Genomic DNA, 18,864 nt, shown 5'->3' with positions numbered 1-18,864 from the left:
TAATGTAAAGAAATTTAGAATTTATATGAAATAATGCATAACAAAGACAGTGCAATGACAATAGCTACATCAGAGGGAAAATGTGTTTGTATAAATGTATAAAGAGTGGGCAAAAAAATCAAAAGGAATATGGGATCTAGCTAATAATTTATTATGAACATTTTATATATTAGCATTCATAAATTCGATTCTGTATTGTTTAAAAGTACATCTGCTTGGTTTTATTGTTGTTTTGTTGTGCACAATCATTTAACAAATAATTATTACCCAAGAAAAGTATGATAATGTATCTAGAAATCTAATTTCTTTTGATTCCTACTGGTAATGGTGAATTCTAGTTACACATTTCTTTGGCATGAAGGTTCACGGCTATTACAGTCCCCTCTAATGAATGTTTTATATGGGTGGATGACATTTCATTAAGTCTTTCCCGATGTTTATAAGCTTTTAGAGGAGAAGAACATTCTTGCTGAACAGTTGCAAGCAGAAACAGAACTCTTTGCTGAAGCTGAGGAGATGCGAGCTCGTCTAGCTGCAAAAAAACAAGAACTAGAAGAAATTCTTCATGACCTGGAGTCCAGGGTTGAAGAAGAAGAAGAACGAAACCAAGTGCTCCAAAATGAAAAGAAAAAAATGCAAGGGCACATTCAGGTATCTGTAAATGTTTCTTTGAAGGGTTGTGTGGCTCAAAGGAGATCGTCTATATGAAAGAATTTTTTAACCTTGAAGGCCTGGGTCAGTCAGCACAAGCCGCCGGATTCTTACCACTCTCTACAAGCTCCATGGAGATAGGGCCCACCCCATAATTTCTTCCAATGGAGTGTAATGTCCTTGAGGGTTGCATTCTTATCTTTTTGGGAGGTTTTAAAATCTCTTTTGCTGCCACAAAATCAGTGTTTAATGAATGTTTGTTGAATTGATTTGGATTATATTCCTTCTTGGCCTGAGCTTGTTTAGCCACATGTAACTGCACCATACTGAGATCCTGGAGTATGAAGACCTCTCAGTCACAGTGAAAGAAATCAGGCCTTGAAGTTTTCTAACTGCTTTTGTTAAATGAATAGAAGTTGTAGCTATAGATTTGTATGTGTGTATCAAATAGGAAGAGGTTGGCTAAATTAAATTAATTATAGTCAAACTTAGAAAGTGATATTTTTATGTCTTCAAAAGTTATTTGTTCTTTTCTTTGCAGTAACAGGCAACAGTAACATGGTGTTGTTTTTAGAATTTACATCTCTATTTTAGATTCTTAAGTAACATTTTATTATTTATGTGCCAAGCTCTGTGTTAAACACTGGATATATAGATGAGGCAGGGGGGGGGGGTTGAGGGGGGGAGAAGATAGTCCCTGCTTTAGAAACATAATTAGTGAACAAAACACATGTAGGAGAATTTAACTACAGGGCATATGAATTAGATAATTTACCTGGAAGTCCTAAGAGATTAGCTCCAAGGTCCCAGAGCCCTTAGGATGCACTAGGGTATCTACCCCACAGGAGCAGCAGCCACCGTTGGGAATCAGGGAATGTCCCTACAGATTATAATTGGCAAGGTATTCTGGGTTCCCTCTGACAGGATTTGAGAGGCCTGACCAGGAAGGGAAAAGGAAAGGGGGCATCAACAGGAAGATTGGGGTGGCTGTTGTGGCAGAGGGAGGTGGAAATAGGGTCCTACTGGGCTCCAGTTCCTGCCAAAGCTCGCCAGGTACCCCCAGGTAGAGTCTTAAGCAGCCTGCCAGCATAGAGAAGAAGGTCCCACTTAGTGGGTGTCAGTTCTGGCTGGTCTTGAGGATTGTATAATGAACATGACTTTCTTTTTTTTAGTCATTGTAGTCATCTAACTTAATCTTCATTCAACAAAAATTTATTAAGCCCCTGCTATGTTTGGAGCACTAGAGTACAAAGGTAAATATTAAAAATAATAGCAGATTTTTATATAGTGCTTTTAAGTTTAGCAAAACATTTACAAAATAATATCTCATTTGATCCTCACAACAATCTTATGAGGTAAGTACTACAGGTATTTTTTATCTCTGTTTTACAGATGAGGAAACTGAGGTTCAGAAGTTAAGTGATTTGCCCAAGGTCAAACACCTAGTAAGTATCAGAGTCAGGATTCCAAACCCAGGCCTCTCCTGATTCCAAGTCTAGCACTCTTTTCACAAGATCCTGATGCCTCATGTTTATTTCATTAGAAGATACAATTCTTATCCTTGAGGATTCTAAAATGTAGTATAACACTCATTTGGGTAGGCTGGTCCACTGACTATGTAACACCTCACACATCTCACTTGGGTCCATGGACACCTTTCACTCACTGGGCTGGATATCTCAGTCACCTGTTATCACACTGGACAGTTCAATGTTACTTAGGAAGGACCGTCATCATGAAGCTACATCCAGATCGTCTTTGGTTCCTGCAAATGTATCTGTTATGAAGAATACACCCCTTCCATGCTCGTCACTTTAGCTCTTAAGCCTAAAACAATATCCTTCCATCTATATTAACCAGCTACTCCCAGTCATAACACTTTTAGATCTACATCTTAAACATAACCATTTACTTACCAATGAAGAAAAATAACAGCATAACAAATACTTGTATATTAAAGCAAATGCAGTAATAATAAATCCACATTTAGACCTGGGGTACATTCTTCCACCAATACACTTAGTGTCTGTGGGGAAAAGTGAGCATACACTTAGAAGATTGACTAGCCAGGAAGAAAAACCCAGGTACTTAGAATTGGTCATTTTCAATTAGACCTCAAGCTTTGATGTCATTAACCACTTCTCTTTTATATTGCAAGGCCTTCTTCCCCTTTTTGCATTTTCCTTGCAAAGCAGAGGGAGTAACAAAAAACTAAAAGCAATCTTGAGATTCTTTTTTTTTTTTTTAAAGCAGTCAGGGTTAAGTGACTTGCTCAAGGTTACACAGCCAGTTATTTCTGGGTGTGGTGCTGAGTATCTGAGCCCGGGATTCGATCTCCAGGTCTTCTCAACACTGGAGCCGGTGCTCTTACTTACTGTGCTACCTGGCCGCCCCGATCTTGAGATTCTTTACCTTTGTAGATGTTGCTGAAAGGCCACAGCTGGAACTGAAGCTCTCTCCATCCAATGAGCTTTGTCCTTTTTTTTTTTTTTCAAGCAATTGGGGTTAAGTAACTTGCCCAAGGTTACATGGCCAGTTTTGTGTGTGTGTGTGGATGTTAAGTATCTGAGGCTGGAACCGATCCCGGGTCCTCCCGACTCCAGGGCCGGCGTTCTTATTCACTGCACCACCTAGCTGCCCCCAATGAGCTTTATTCTTAATTTATTCAATCATAAAGTAACAGCCAGAGCTTTCTTGTCAACTGACTGACTATTCCTGTTGCTGTTTCTTCAAATGCTGCTTTTTAGAAACCCTGCTGAGTCTTCTGTCCTGGCAGACTTTTGAGTCTTTTCAGCATAGACTCTCAGCTTCAGCCTAAATACTTTCATTGGCTTAAATTGAAATCCTCCAATGACTCACCCTTCACTTATGAGATAATAATGCAAGTGATTTCCTCTTATCACCCCTACTATTTCCTTAAAAAAAAAATTATTCAGCAACCCCCTGGAAATCTATTTTCTTTAGCCTTTTAACAGGTTTTTTTTAATTTGCATCATTTCAAACTACTACCACATTCTTAGATCATTCCGGGGCCCTCCAGTGGGAAGTATCTCTCTCCCCTCCCCTTAGGAACCTGTGTTCTACATCATTTGAGTTTTACCTTTTTGAGTCTCAGTAGTTAGATGCAAATAAACTGTGACTACAGAGTCCTGCAGCTCCAACTATTAATCAGTTCACAAAACAGCCATAATCACATTCTGTATCCTTGAAAACTGCTTCTTCATACTCATATATATCCAATTTTTAGTAAATAAAAGTTCTATCCCTAACCCTTTTAAGTCATCAGATTGTTTACATACAAATAAAGCCTTTGCAAGGTAATTTAAGTCTTTGTATTTACAACACAGTTCATTTTCTGTTCATAACTGCTTAGATCCCATCTGATAGCTCTATCTTTACACACACATTTTAAGCCATTTTTGTTAAACCAAAGATTTCTTTCTTTCAGGCATTATGTGGTTCATGCATGAAAAAGGCAGTACCTTACATTCTTTATGTGTAGCCTTAATTCTTTTTCTTTAAGCAAAAGTAATCTTTCTGCCTCTTTCAACATTAAACTGCTCCATATGAGAGATCAAGACCTTATAGCAGTAGACATTCTTTTCCACATTCCTTGGCTTCCTAAACACATTTAATAAATGTTTTCTGAATTCGGGTTTTTTTTTTCCCACTATGTAGTTTGTACTTATCATGATGCCAGGAGTTTATCTGGGAAGAAAGAAACATGAACCCTGCTCAGACTAACACCATTTGAGCAAATAACTGTCAGTTCCTTCCATTACCCCCAGTGGATCAGGGCTTTCATTTCACATAGGATCTTAGAGTTTTAGAATGGACTTCAGAGGCTGGCTTCTTCAACCTAGATCTGAACAAGAATCCTCTCTGCCACCTACTTGACAAGTGGCCAACATCACCTTAACTTGAATGCATCAAGTGAGAGAAAACCAACTCATTCCAGTGGTAGTCCGTCTTCTTTCCAGTAATTGAATCATTGGGAGATTTTTTTTTTGTAATATTAAGGCTTTAATTTACCTCTCTGAAATTTACCTCTTTTACGTGTTCCTGGAGTTAGCTATTACAACAAATAGAACACCTCTAATACTTCTATAACAGTCCTTCAAATACAATTTTTATGTCCTTCCTTAGTCTTTTCTCCAGGCTAAACATCTCCAGTTCCTTTAGCAAAGTCATATATGACATGATCTTTAATCTCACTGATGCTATCTCTGTGACCTTGGGCAGGTCACTTAAATCTTCCTGGGCCTCAGTTTTCCTATCAGCAAAATGGGGGTAAAACTAGATGTCTTCTGAAATCCCTTTCAGCTCTGGGTCTGTCATCTTGCCTTTCTCTTGCTGACATTATATATGTTTGTGTCATAATGTAACTTAAGATTGCATTAGCATTTTTGGTTGCTACATCACACTGTTAATTCTTGTTAAGCTCATGTTAAACTCTCCAGATATTTTTCAGACAAATTGTTGTTTAATGAGATATTTTACATTTTCTTCTAATTTTTCATTCTTTAGGTTTTGTTTGACTGATTCTTGATGCCTCATAGAGTTATTAGCTTCAAATTGATTCTAATTTTTAGTGAATTATTTTACTCAATTAATTTTTGAAGTTCCTTTTCCATATATTCAGATTTTGTTTTTAGGGAATTCTTTTCTTCAGTTAGATTCTGCACCTCTTATCCAGTTTCACAAATTTTACGTTTTAAGGAACTGTTTAGTTCAGTAAAAACAAAAAATTCTGTTTTGGCAAATGTAATTTTAAAATAGTTTATCTTCTGCCTCTCTAATTTGACTTTTCAAAGCCTTTTTTGAGCTCTTCCAAGAATGTTTTCTGGGCTTGAGACCAGTTCATATTCCCTGTTGAGGTTTCAGAGTTTGCTATAGAGTCAATGCTGACCTCTTCTGACTTTGGTTCTTCTCAGTCACTATAAAAGGATTCAATTGTTTTTGTTCTTCCAGTTTGCTTCTTTCCCATTGTGATTGCCTATTTCCTGACCTTTAAAGTGGATTCTGCTTCTGGGGATCTATACCCCAGCTCTGACTGAAGCTTCTTATGCTAGGAGCTTGGGGTCTGGTTATTGGCTTTGTGTGCCGTGTTCTCTGGGTGTCTAGACTGAGGCCAAGGCCAGGACTTTCTGAGTTGCCTCAAGGTTGCTCTGAAGCTCAGTGTAAGGTATGGGGGAGGGGTGGTATGGTTGCTTCAGGATTCCACCTCCCAGTCCCTAGGCTGAAACTCGGGCAGGTTCAGCTGCTAGTGGCCGGCTGCACAGGTGTCTGTTGGTTTCCCCTGTTGTGTGAAAGGCACACCTGGGATTCTGGGTTAGGGCTTGCTGGCTCCACCCCCCCTGCGGTTTAAGATCTCCTGCTGGTCAGCTGAGATAGGGCTTGTTAGGAAAACTCCCACCCTGCACCTTAGCCTTGGCACAGCCACACCCACACCCTTTCTCTAGGATTTTTAGGCCTGCCACTGATTGCACAATTTCAGGATTTTTTTAAATATTCAGACTGTGAGTTGGTAGCCCCAGAAGTAGCTGCCGCTGTGGGCCCTGCGCTTTCTCTTACCCACTTCTGACAGATCCCCATCCTTTGGTGAGAGGTCTGGGAATTGCCCCTGTGTTGGGTGAATCAGCTTGCTCTGGCTCTGCTCTGGTTGGGTCTGTGCTGGTGCAGCCTCCACGCTCTGCGCTTCCCCTGCCCAGTCCCACATGGGCACGTTCCTGGACTGAATATATGCCAGGCTCTGTCTCCCAATGGATTCTGCCACTCCAAAATCCACTCGGATTCACTTTTTAGAGGTTACTGAAGGAATTTACGAAAGAGTTCAGGTGAGTTCCTGTTTTCACTCCACCATCTTGACTCCACCTCCCACAAATTGTTGTCTAGCCATGTTTCCACCACTCTAATTTTGAAGATGACTTTTTTTTGCTCCCAATAAGTATAAGACTTTACATTTTCCTCTACTAAATTTGATATTTGGCCCCCTATTCCAGTCTCCTGAAAGCATTTTGCAACCTGTTGCTCATTGTGTTAGCTATCCCTAAAAGGTTTTGGGGGGGTTTGTTTTTTACAGTCTGCAAATTTAGTGAAAATTCCATTTTTACCTTTATCCAGGTCATTGATAAAAAATGTTTAAAAAGCACAAGGCCAAGCAAAGATTCCCTTGACACCTCCTTCAAAACTGAAATTGAAGCACTAAAGACTCTCAGTCCAGTCATTTAACTATTTCAGCTGTAACTCTGCTGTCACTGAGCTATCATTTTTCCATCTTGGCCAAAAGAATAGCATGAAATACTTTGTCCAGTACTTTACTAAAACTATCAATACACTAATTTCACTAATTTTAAAGTCTTATAACCCTGCCAGAAAAGAAAATTGAGATTAGACTAGCATCACCTGTTATTAATGAAGCAATGCTGCCTCTTTGTTATGATGGCTTCCTTTTCTAGATGTTTACTATCTCTCTTAATTCCAGAATTTTTCCTGAAATTGAAGTCAGGTTCACTTGTCTATAGCTTCTAGACTTTTTTCCCTTTTAAGAAATTTGAATGATAGTTACCTTTTTCCATTCCTCTAATACCTTTCCTGTTCTCCAAGATCTTTCAAAGATTGCTGACAGTATCTCAGCAGTCACATCCTATGATTCTTTCAATGCCTTGGGATTCTTTCCTCCCAGAATATTAGTGACCTGCTTGGAGAGTCCCTCATGTTATACCTGTACTTAGGTTGGTTCTTATCTCCCTATGGCTAATTTTTTTCCTAACTGTTATAATCCAGAGACCTTTCTTCTTGGCAGACAAAACAGAAGGAAAATAAAATTCTTTTGTCCATTATCATCATATGCACAAGCAACATCCCTATTCTTTCCTAACTTCTCTTTTCCCTGATAGAGCTAAAATTTAACACCCTTTTTCTTGTATTCATTTTTCTTTAACACACTCAGCTCAGTATGAATCATGCTTCATCATCCTTTGCCTTGCTTATGTCTTTCATGTTTATCTTTTTAAAATCTCAGTTTGTCAGTTTCCCTGTATAGCCACATCTATCTGATTATATGCTTTGTGTTGTCAGAATTTTGTTCTTAAGGACTTTCCATCCCTTCTGGGTCAACTTCCTCTATAGAATGCTAGGTCATTCTGTCTTACCTGAAAGGCATGAAATCTGCCCTCACAATGTCTCTGACACATGTCAGACTAGGGCACAGGAGGACTTTTCTCTGCTCCAGCACATCACAAATATTCTAAAATTAATTGGTTATTTTGCTTCTTGTCATTTCCACCCTAGCAGTTCATGGCTTCTTGTTGAGAATCAGGTCCAGAATAGAAGTTCTTTCATTGGTTCCTTCACTTTTGGAGCCATGAAATTCTCATTAAGGCAAGTCAAGGAATCATTGACTTCTTTCATCAGAAAGTCAAGTCTAGTAGGTATCCAGATAATTGAAGTTCACCATCATGAGTATTTAATACCTGTTCCAGGCTTACAGTGTTTACCAAACTCGTCATCTGTTTTTATAAAAAGCAGTTCACCGAAACCAACTCAACCTTTCTTGTGTTGTGGATCGCATTGATAGTGAGGTGAAATCTATGAACTCCTCAGAATAAAGTTTTTAAATGCATAAAATAAAATACATAGGATTGCAAAGGAAACCAGTTAAACTGAAATACAGTTACCAAATAATTTATAAAATAAGTTCTTGAACCCTGGATTAAGGATCCCTGAACTAACACAGCCATCAATCTATCAAAAATAATGTATTAAGTATTAACATGTCTCGTACTACACTGTGCGCTGGGAACATAAAGAAAGGCAACAACAGTCCCTGTTCTCAAGAAACTTACATTCCAAGGGGGTAAACCACTTGTGAGCAGCTAGGTAACATATACAAGATACATGGAGAAAATGGGAATTATTCTCTGATATTGCATATGGTATTCTGTGCCCATTGTTCATCCCCAGTTCTATAATGCAGGGAGAGAAGTGGGATTGTTCAGTTCTTCTTTGGGGCCTTTGATCATTATTACAAGTACAGTGTTTCATGTTATTGTTCTTTTTACCTTTTTACACTTATGTAAATTGTTTTCCTGGTTCTTTTTAACTTATTACACATTAGATTTATGTAAGTCTTTCCTTATTTTTCTGTTTCATTTATTGTGTTTGTATCCTCAGAGCCTAGTGCATAGCTTATTTTTTATTTTTTTTTGAGTTGATTTTTGAATTGATGCTTATGGCCCAGTGATGAGCAATCTTCATCTATTTTCTTTCTAAAGGATCTGAAATATATTCTAGTTAGAGCCTTTTTGATTATGTTTACAAGACTCTGGGGAAATACATTCTTATCAGCCCTTGCTAGGTGTATGCCATATTGCTTGTGAACCAGTCATTCCCGTATTTAAGCCTTGATCCTGAAATCTCAATCCCATTGTCATACTAGCTGTTTGCTTCCTGAATTTGATGCTGAATCCCAGAAAAGTGAGGACTTCACTTCCTATAAAATGCTTTGAAGAAACATGAAATAGTAGATAGAGAGCTGCACTTGGAGTCAGAAAGATTTGGGTTCAAATCCCACCTCAAAATTACTAGCTATGTGACAATGGATAAGTCACTTAACCTTTCTGAGCCTCAGGTAACAGATATAAGCTATGTGTAGATTGCTGTCTGTAAGTACAAGGGGTTTTAAACACTTTGATATTGACTGTAATGCATTTGTATAAAGGGGAAAAACTGCTTGTACAATGATACAATTAGCAACCAATGATTTATAAGTGTAACTTATAGATTCTGAATGATTTGAAATGTAATAGGGATGATTAAAGGGCTTTTAGGCCAATGATCTTCAAAAAAGGTGACCAATTGCAAATTCCATTATGTAATTATTTTTGGTTCATCTTTAGCCAACTGTCAGAATTTGAAACACATCATTTAATACCTTTAAGGAGACTGAATATGTTCAAGACAATTTTGAAAATAGAATAAATGCTAACTTGGTAATCTAAAATAAACTAGATAACATTAAATTCTTTCTATATATATATTACTTTTAATCAGACTTTAAATAACTATTTTTATTGTGATTCTGAGATGTTACTTTTCAAGACAAAGTAAGATTGTACTGGAAAAAGTGAGCAAAATATGTATTAGGTATGTTTCTTCTATGAAGGACCTAGAAGAGCAACTTGATGAGGAAGAAGGAGCTCGGCAAAAGCTACAGTTGGAAAAAGTCACAGCCGAAGCCAAAATCAAAAAAATGGAAGAGGAAATTCTACTTTTAGAGGACCAAAATTCCAAGTTCATCAAGGTATCATTGTGTTACACCTAAAGTCTAGAATTGAAAAAAAATTTTTTTGCATGTCCCTGAGTTTTATTTTGTGCTCAGTTCATGTATTGTTCCTCAGGGATTATGGTTTTGTTTTCATCTTTGTATCTCAAGAGCCTGCCATAGTACTTTTCACATAGTATGTGCTCAATAAATGCTTGTATTAAATTTAATTGAATTCTTTCCTTGTTCCACCTACTTTTATGAACTTATCAAATTGTAGAAATTAGCAGTTCTAACTAAATTCATAAAATATTTCAGATTTATTTTGACCATTTTAATGTGAAATGTGCATTATATAATTTTTTAGCATCAAAGTTCTTGTTCCAGTGTAGCCCTATTTTATGTCAGTAATGTCAGTGCTTAATACACTAGCTTGGTACTACTTATACAAGTTTGATTTGCCACTTTCAACTTCTTTTATAAAGCAGTCGATTAATTATTCCCTGATAGGAAAAGAAACTGATGGAAGATCGCATCGCTGAATGCTCTTCTCAGCTGGCTGAAGAAGAAGAGAAATCTAAAAACTTGGCCAAACTCAGAAATAAGCAGGAGGTGATGATCACAGACTTGGAAGGTGAGTATTTTGTAACCATGAGTGATTTAGAGTATGTTTATTAGAAGCTCACTCACTCAGATTGTGATAAGTTTTTTAAACACATTATTTTATAATTATAGATCTAATGTTAGTTTTAATTTATTATTTGTTGTGAAACACTTGGAAGAAAAAAAAGTTAGAAAATGACTTAGGATAAAGAGAGGCCTTTGTTCAAGGCCAAAGCTTAGAGAATGCAGAAATATTTCATGTCATTATCTTTAATACATTCTTCAAAAAGAAAGTTGTGAGGCACTGGACCTGATGAGCTCCACCACCTAACAATGAAATTGAGTCTCTCTAATAGACAGGAATGACTGGTTTCCCAGGTGGAATTCATTTCTAAATCAGCTCTCTGTTTACTGTCAGACTATCAACTTGTTAGAGCAAAGATATAAAACTCAATACCAAATTTCAAGAAAGAATAAATGGAAAATAGAATATGTGTTTGAGGCAACCCTTATCTGGCCTTTTTTAAACCAACTATTGACACCAAAAAGTGAGAAATAGGAAAAAGATAATAGGCGTGGATATAGACTGTTGCCATTTCTGAGGAATATAAATCCTGCACCACAGTTAAACCAAAAGATCCTTACCTGAGCCAGCAAGCATGTTATCGCTTGCCAAGCAAAGAAACTGAAGCCAAGGACAAAACTAGTTTAGAATATTAACCTTATTGTTAAAAAATAAAATCTTACAAAAGAAAATAACAGATGATTATGAGCAGCATTTCCCCCAAAAGTATTGAGAGTTTTGCCGTGAAATCAAATTAAGCCAATTCATTCTGACAGAACTTAAGAAGGAAACTACACGAAAAACAGCAAACATGAAAAATGAAAAAGTTCTATCTGTTTCTGCAGCAGAGAGCACCATCATATCAGAGCAGCAGTGTAAGGGACAAAGATGGGAGCAACAGCAGAACTAGACCAAGAACAGAGAAGATATCCTCAACAGCAGCAAGAATCTTTTTTCAAGATAATTTGAAGAAAGAGAATAGCAGATAGGAGGGCAGAGGATCTCAAATATTATTACTTTTCACAAAAGACAGTCAAGAAAATAACTTCCAACGTTATTTCTTAAAAATCTTTGTGAGGATTTTCTAATAGTTCTAGGGCATCACTGATGATGTAGTTTAGAAAGGAAGTCAGGTAACAATATTCTAAAGCAGACCACATCTGCAAGGTATGGGGCTAAAGGTGTTGGGACTGCAGGATCGCACTTTACTTATAATTTGTTCTCTATAAAAAAGCATTTGATTCAATGTATTGCACTCATCAAAATTATACATGTACAGAAAGAAATAAATGCTAGGTAATTTTGAAGAGGGAGAGGAATCAACTTGGATTCATTAGATGAGGCTACACAGAGAAAACACCCGAGCTAATAAACCTTGAAGGAAGGTAAAGATTTAGAAAGAAGGTGACGTACCAGTGTAGCAAGGCAGGATATGGAATGTTGAGTTTCAGGAACAGCTGTTAACCCCAATATGACTAGGATGTAGAGTTTATAAAGAGTAGGTATATGACATAATACTGGAACCAGATTATAAATTCCTAAGGTTGAGGAACTTGCATTTTATCCTCGAGGCAGGAGAGAACTCCTAGACACGTTTGAGCCTAGAAATAAAGTTATGAAGATCCAGGTGGACTCCAATGAAGAAATTTGAGAAGATGCCCCTTCCTACCTCTTCTTAGAGATGAGAGGTCTACAGTTGTCGCACATTACATGTGTTCAGACTTTTTCAATGAATTAATCAGTTGTGCTGGCTTTTTTTTCCCCTTTAAAAAATACTATCTCATTTGGGATGGTTCTTGGGGAGGTGAAGAAGAGACGGATACATCACTGTATGGTGATGTAAGAAACAAGAAAATATCAATTAAACCTTTTTGAAGGTTATTAAAAATCAACCAGTTGAGATGTGATAGAGTATAAACTAGTGTTATGATCTGGGAAGTGAAAAGCAGGGGACAGATTCAAGAGATGTTGAAATGTAGAACTACAATAGACAGGACTTTATTACTTGTTTATAGGGGATGAAGGAAAGCAAAACATCTCTGGTCACTTCAGGGTTATAAACCCAGGTCACTATTAAGTGGTACCTCCAGCAGATAAAGGAATCTTTAAAGGAGCAGATAAGTTGTTATGGGCATGGAATGCCATATTCCATATATGGAATGGAATATTCAGGTGGAGATATCTATTACCATTCTTCTAGAATCCTTCTAGCCATATCATTTGTTTCCATGTGAGTTATCAGAAATGCATATTAATATTCTAGTTTTTAGTTCTGTCATGTCTTGGGCATGTATTACATCAAGACAGCAGATCTCTCTCTTGTTGTAATGTTCTCAGCTTGGTACCTCGTACCTTTCAACATGAATATACCAACCACCACTGCTCATCTTTTCTTCCCCTGAGTCTTAATGAATGATCTCTATCCTAATGGCAGTTATAGATCCACACCATTATTCCTTGGAAAGATGATCAACTGCTTCCCCTCAAGAGAGTCCAGCTCCCTCCTCATTTAGAAGATCCTCTTATCTGCTATTTAACTTGGAGCTCAATGTTCTTCCTTCCTTTTAATCCTGAGTCCCAACTTCTCAACACTGGATGAAATGGTCCCCTCTACCTCTTCAGATGCTTTCTTCTTTTTTTTTCCTTCACATTGAAACCCTTCTTCCTGATAACCTGGAGAATATAGAGCCATTCTTTGAACCCTTTTACCTTCACTCTTCTAAGTCCTGCATTATATCATAGATGAGTTAACTTAGTTGAGCAGAAATAAATATTGTACACTCTGAATGTTCCTGAAAAGTTCCTCATGTTTTCATATTTGCTCAGTCCTTCATCATTCTTGCTAGTATGTCTCCTAGAGAACTGCATTGTCTAACTATTTATGGGATTTTTCACCTGTGGAAGTGCCATACATCTTGGTCCTTAGTACCTTTTTCTTGTAATTATCTTTTTACCTTGCTATTAACTTTACAGACACTCCTAACTTCTTTTCCGTTGTCTTACCACCTTCTCTTCAGTTCCTCCCATATCTCCTCTCCCCCAAATCAGTCTCTGAACCTTCTTCACTGTTCCAGAAGCCTCTAAATCTCCTTCAGCTAAAGTTCTACAAAAACCAGAAGTTGGAAACTAATACATTAGGTAGAACACTTAAGAGGCTATTAAATGATGAAGAAGGTATGAAGCAGCTTGAAGAAGAATATGTATGAAGAATAGTGGCTCTGTGAGTAAAGAAAAAGTGGTAGGTGCAAGAAATGTTACAGAGGGAGAATCATAAGACTAACCAACTGATTGGTCATAGTTGGGCATTAAAAAGTCAGAGTCCAAGGTTATGAACCTGAGTAGGCTGGAAGATGATAATACCTTGAACGGAAATTGGAAACTTTGGTAGAGCAATCACTTTGGCAAGAAAATTAGTTTTGGGGTGGCTAGGTGGTGCAGTGAATAGAATATCAGCCCTGGATTCGGAAGGACCTGAGTTCAAATCTAGCCTCAGACACTTAACACAAAAACTGGCCATGTGACCTTGGGCAAGTCACTTAACCCCAGTTGCCCTCCAAAAAGCAAAAAAAAAAAAAAATAGTTCCATGTTAGTAAAAATGACTAATAATTGACATAATGCTTTATATTCTAAAAAAAGGCACTTAATATAAGTGATTTCATTTGAACCTCATAACTATAGGTACTACTAATACTATTTTTATAGTCTATTTTGTAGATGAAGAATTTGAGGTTAAGTTTAGTGATTTGTCCATGCTTACTCAACTGATTAATGTTAAAAATGAGAGTTGAGGCCAAGTTATACGTGTTGAGTTTGAGATATGAATTGGAAAATTCAAATGGACGTGTATTGCTCAAAATGCCAGAGATGTTAGTGATGTTCAGATAATAATTGAACTAGCAGGAACTGCTGAGATCAAAAAGAAAGAGAATGTAGTAAAAAGAGAAAATGGCCCAGGATGGATGTTTGGACCATGCATAGCTAATGGGCCATGCATAAGGAGATGAATCTAGCAAGGCACCAGCAGTTCAAGGAGTAGGAACAGGTCCTGGATAGTGAGGAGGTAAAGGCATCATGTGTAATCTATCCTTTTTAGGTTTTGCCAGTGAAATGGAGGCAAGATATAGGATGAGGACTTGAGGGGGGGAAGGAAGGTGAGATCAATAGAAAGAGAGAAAACTTAAGGATAATTATAGGCAGCAGGGAAGGAGCTTAGAAAGAAGAGGAGGAAATGAATTCAAGTATACGAATAGAGCAATTAGCCTTGGCAAGGAAAACTTGTGACTAGGAAGATGATACATTACTCTGGAAACTACTTCAACCCTATCCCATTCACAAAAAAGAAAAAACAATACCAGGTAAAGTAGTAAACTTACTAACCTGACCCAGGAGAACTAGCTCTCTCACTCAGATATACCTGCCTCCACACAGCCAGGGCAGCTAGCACAAGTTAAGTTGCAGGCTTCTGCCAGGGACCTACTCCCCTGGTAGGGATCCCTTCAGCCTCTGCCTGAACTTACCCTCATCCCTCCTACCTTACAAGACAAACACTGACTCTATTATAGTCATGAAGGAGACCAGAGAGGAGAAAAACATTAGGGCATAGGAAGCTTCACTGAACTTGAGGGAGAGGTAATAAGAAACCCAACTGGGACCATTCATGCATTCCCCAGAGGTTACTCAGGGCAGAGATTGTCTTAGCTGACAGTGATTGCCCAAACACTGCTGCCCTTCAAGAAGCAACTGATACTGACTGCCCAGTCATATATAAGAAAAAGTAGAGGGGGAGGAATAAGTCAGGTTGAAAACCTAAGTAGGGAGAGCCTTAAGGTAGAGAACCTGAAAGCTACAGTGACTGCCCCCCTCTCTACCTCTCAATAAGTAGCAGGTAGTAAGCAGAAGCTGGAATCCAAGTAGAAAGAGGCAACTGGTGGAGCAGTGACTAGAGTACTTCACCTGGAGCCAGGAAGACAAATTAAAATCCAGTCTCAAATACTTATTAGCTGTTTGACCCTGAGTAAGTCATTTAAACAGTTTGCCTCAGTTTCCTCAAATGTAAAATGGGGATAATAACGCCTACTTCCTGGGTTTGTTGTGAGGATCAAATGTGGTAATGGTAAAATGCTTAACACAGTGCCTGGTACGTAGTTAGTGCTAGATAAATACTAGCTATTATTAGTATAATTATTTTCTTTCATGATTTTCATTTTTGAGCTATTCTGAGATTTTTTTTGTCATTGTTCCCTTATAAAGGGAGGAGAATCCACAAGAATTTGGCTTTTAACAGGCATTATTGCCTCGCTTTCCTTTATCTCTTATTATTTGCTAATCATACTTTAGGATCTCTTAGTAACTAATTTTTTCTTCCCATTTTTAGGAACCTCTCAGTTTATATGTTTGTATGCTAGATTTTTATTGAGGTCTTTTTTCTCTTGATGCCTTAGGTGATCATTTTTCTTGTAGATGTTATCACTTATGTCACTCCCTCTTTACTGGTGCTACAGACCCCTATCCACAGCACTACTTAGTAGCCTTAATGAATTAATTTAGGTAAGAAATTAGAACTCTCAGTGCAGAAAAAAAGAGTGCTCAGTGCACTCTGCTTGGCAGTCAGACCTCCCACAAAATACATCCACCCCCCCCCCCAAGAAAATTATTAGGCAAACTCCTAATAGGGAGATTGTGAATGATAGTATGTGGTTTCAACTTCTACTTTTATAGTTTATCATTACTTAACAGAAATCGTTTGGTAACACCATTTGATTTGATTTTTGTCACCTTTCCATATCGTCTTTATTTACATTGTAGTCATTTATGTATTGTTCTTTTGATTCTCCTTTCTTCATTCTATGTGGCTATATACAGGTCTTCCTCTGTTTCTCTGAAATCTTCATATTCATCGTTCTTTACTGCAAAATAATATTCCATTATTTTCACATACCACAATTTGTTCAGTCATTCTCTAATCTCTGGAGCACATATTTTATTTCCTATTAGGCCTGGACCTTGAAAATTCATTGATATAGGGAAACTATTTCTACCATAGCAAGGAGGTACCTTCTTCTGCATTTTACAATCTTAAGTTGTTAAGTGACCTGCCGGTGTCACATGGCTAGTATGCGCCTAGAGGCAGGATTTGAGCCAAAATCTTCTACTTTGCTTTTCCTTTAATATGACTGTGAATATTTTCCTGTACGTGGGTCTTTTTATTGTTGTTGTCTTGTACCCCCCTGGATTATAGATCCAGTGGTGCAAACTCTGGGTAAAAGTGAGTAATTTTGTGATTTTTCTTGCATGTTTTAAGATTGTCTTCTAGAATGGTTTAACCACTTACTCTTCTCAAATTGCCGTAAACATCTAATTTTTTCATCTTTTCTAATTTGATAGATATGAAGTCATACCTCAGAGTTGGTTTTTTAATTTGCATTTCTTTGATTATTGATTATCTTAAGCAGTTTTTCAAATGTATCTTGGAAGTTTGCCTTTCTTTCAAAAATTGTGTGTATTCTTTGACCACTCATCCTTTTAGGGAATGTCTTCTAATCTTACAGATTTGTTACTTGGTACCCCATGGATTTTTAGGTGACAGAAGGGCATGAGATCTCGAATTGTATGTTGCTACAAATCAATAACATTGGGTATCTGATTTTTTTAAAATGGAATTAATTAATGCAATAGATAAAGTAACCTAAAAGCAACAACAGTTGCTAAAAGTAATGGAGTGTTTGAAAACCCCAAGAACACAAACTCTAGAGAAGGGTATGTTTATTCGACTAAGCTGCTAGGCTGACTCAAGCAATTTGGTAGAAAACGGATTAGGCCAGCCACTTATGTCAAATATGCCACAAGAAATTCAAAGTTGATAAATGATCTACCCCCAAACAAATCACACCATAAAAACCATATCCTTCACAATAAGAGATTGAAGAAATACTAGCAGGATCGTGGAGACAATTAAAGATGAAATTGAAATTTTTGGTTATGTGAATTTTTTAAAGAGGCTTTTGTACAATTAAAGTCAGTGCTGCAGAATTAGGGAAGGTCCTTGAATTTAACCTCTCTGATAAAAGTCTAACATCAGCATTCTTTTATAAAACCATATAATTGAAGATTTCACACAAACCTGTTATGTATGGTTTTTAAGCAACCAGTGATTCCTCTCAGAAAACTATTTATTGATTTGTAACAGATACAAAGGAAAGAATAATTTGAGGTTGGAACACAATCCCTACCTTTTACAATCTTATGCAGAATCTGTTCTCACTGCAGACTTTGTTTTAACGAACATGTTCTAGGAATGTTTTCCTTGAGTAAATCAAGCATTTGTATTATTCCAATCTAGATAAAGGGAAAGGAGAAAAGAAATCTGCTTTTCTCCCCATTATTCCTTTCCTACAATTCTCTCTTGCTCCTGATCCACAGACATCTGCCTCTCTGAAAATACCATCCCTATCCATAGCTTAATATTCCTCCTTCACACAATTTCTGTCAAACTCATATCTCTTTTTAAATTTAAAATATCTGGACATTTTGTGAAACGTAACAGAGACAGTGGCCTGTTCTTGAATAATAATTTTTTTATAAAACTGCTTATTCTTGAAAAAATTCCACCTTGCTTGTCTTGATCTGTTCAGTGTGTTGAAGAGCCTCCTATGTCTTGCCTTAGAGCGCTTGAAGAAAGAGGAGAAAACTCGTCAAGAACTGGAAAAGGCCAAAAGAAAACTTGATGGTGAAACTACAGATCTGCAGGACCAAATAGCTGAGCTACAGGCCCAGATTGAAGAACTAAAGATCCAGTTGGCCAAGAAGGAGGAGGAACTACAGGGGGCTCTTGCCAGGTCTGAGATTATTAAGAACATTGTATTTCATCATGTTCATATGGATTTTATTTCTGAGTAAGCTAGAAAGGAATTGGGGGGAGATGTTTCCAGATGTCAGCTACATGTGCCAACATTCATTTGATACCAAACTGACTGTCTTTACCATGATGGAATTGCCATTGTTTCTGTTCACTTAAATGTATTTAGTTTGTGGTGAAGCTTAGGGAAAAACCCAATTTATTTACCTCAATTTTTCCCCCATTTATAAGATGTTCTGTTTTTAGAATGTAGACATATTTAATTTATGTTCTTAAGAATGTTTACAACCGGGGTGGCTAGGTAGTGCAGCAAGTAAAGCTCCAACCCTGGAGTCAGGAGGACCCGAGTTCGGTTCCGGCCTCAGACACTTAACACACACACACACACACACACACACACACACACACACACACACACACACACA

At 37.4% G+C, this 18,864-nt stretch overlaps 1 protein-coding gene across 3 annotated transcripts in view; it reads left to right on the top strand.

The window, feature by feature from the left end:
• MYH10 (myosin heavy chain 10) overlaps positions 1-18,864 on the top strand; it is a 214,955-nt gene that overhangs the window by 159,420 nt on the left and 36,671 nt on the right. For all 3 annotated transcript variants that reach the window (XM_069104170.1, XM_069104168.1, XM_069104169.1), the window contains 4 exons: positions 445-651; positions 9,818-9,955; positions 10,427-10,550; positions 18,248-18,419. In XM_069104170.1, the coding sequence (XP_068960271.1) occupies positions 445-651; positions 9,818-9,955; positions 10,427-10,550; positions 18,248-18,419 (641 nt within the window). The remainder of the gene's footprint in view (positions 1-444; positions 652-9,817; positions 9,956-10,426; positions 10,551-18,247; positions 18,420-18,864) is intronic.

The sequence above is a fragment of the Petaurus breviceps genome, unplaced genomic scaffold (assembly GCF_028583685.1).
Source record: "Petaurus breviceps papuanus isolate PSGF00001 unplaced genomic scaffold, PetGlider_PUasm1.0 673, whole genome shotgun sequence".
Taxonomy (NCBI): domain Eukaryota; kingdom Metazoa; phylum Chordata; class Mammalia; order Diprotodontia; family Petauridae; genus Petaurus; species Petaurus breviceps.
The sequence above is the reverse complement of the archived record's forward strand: the minus strand, read 5'-3'. Positions and strand labels throughout refer to the sequence as shown.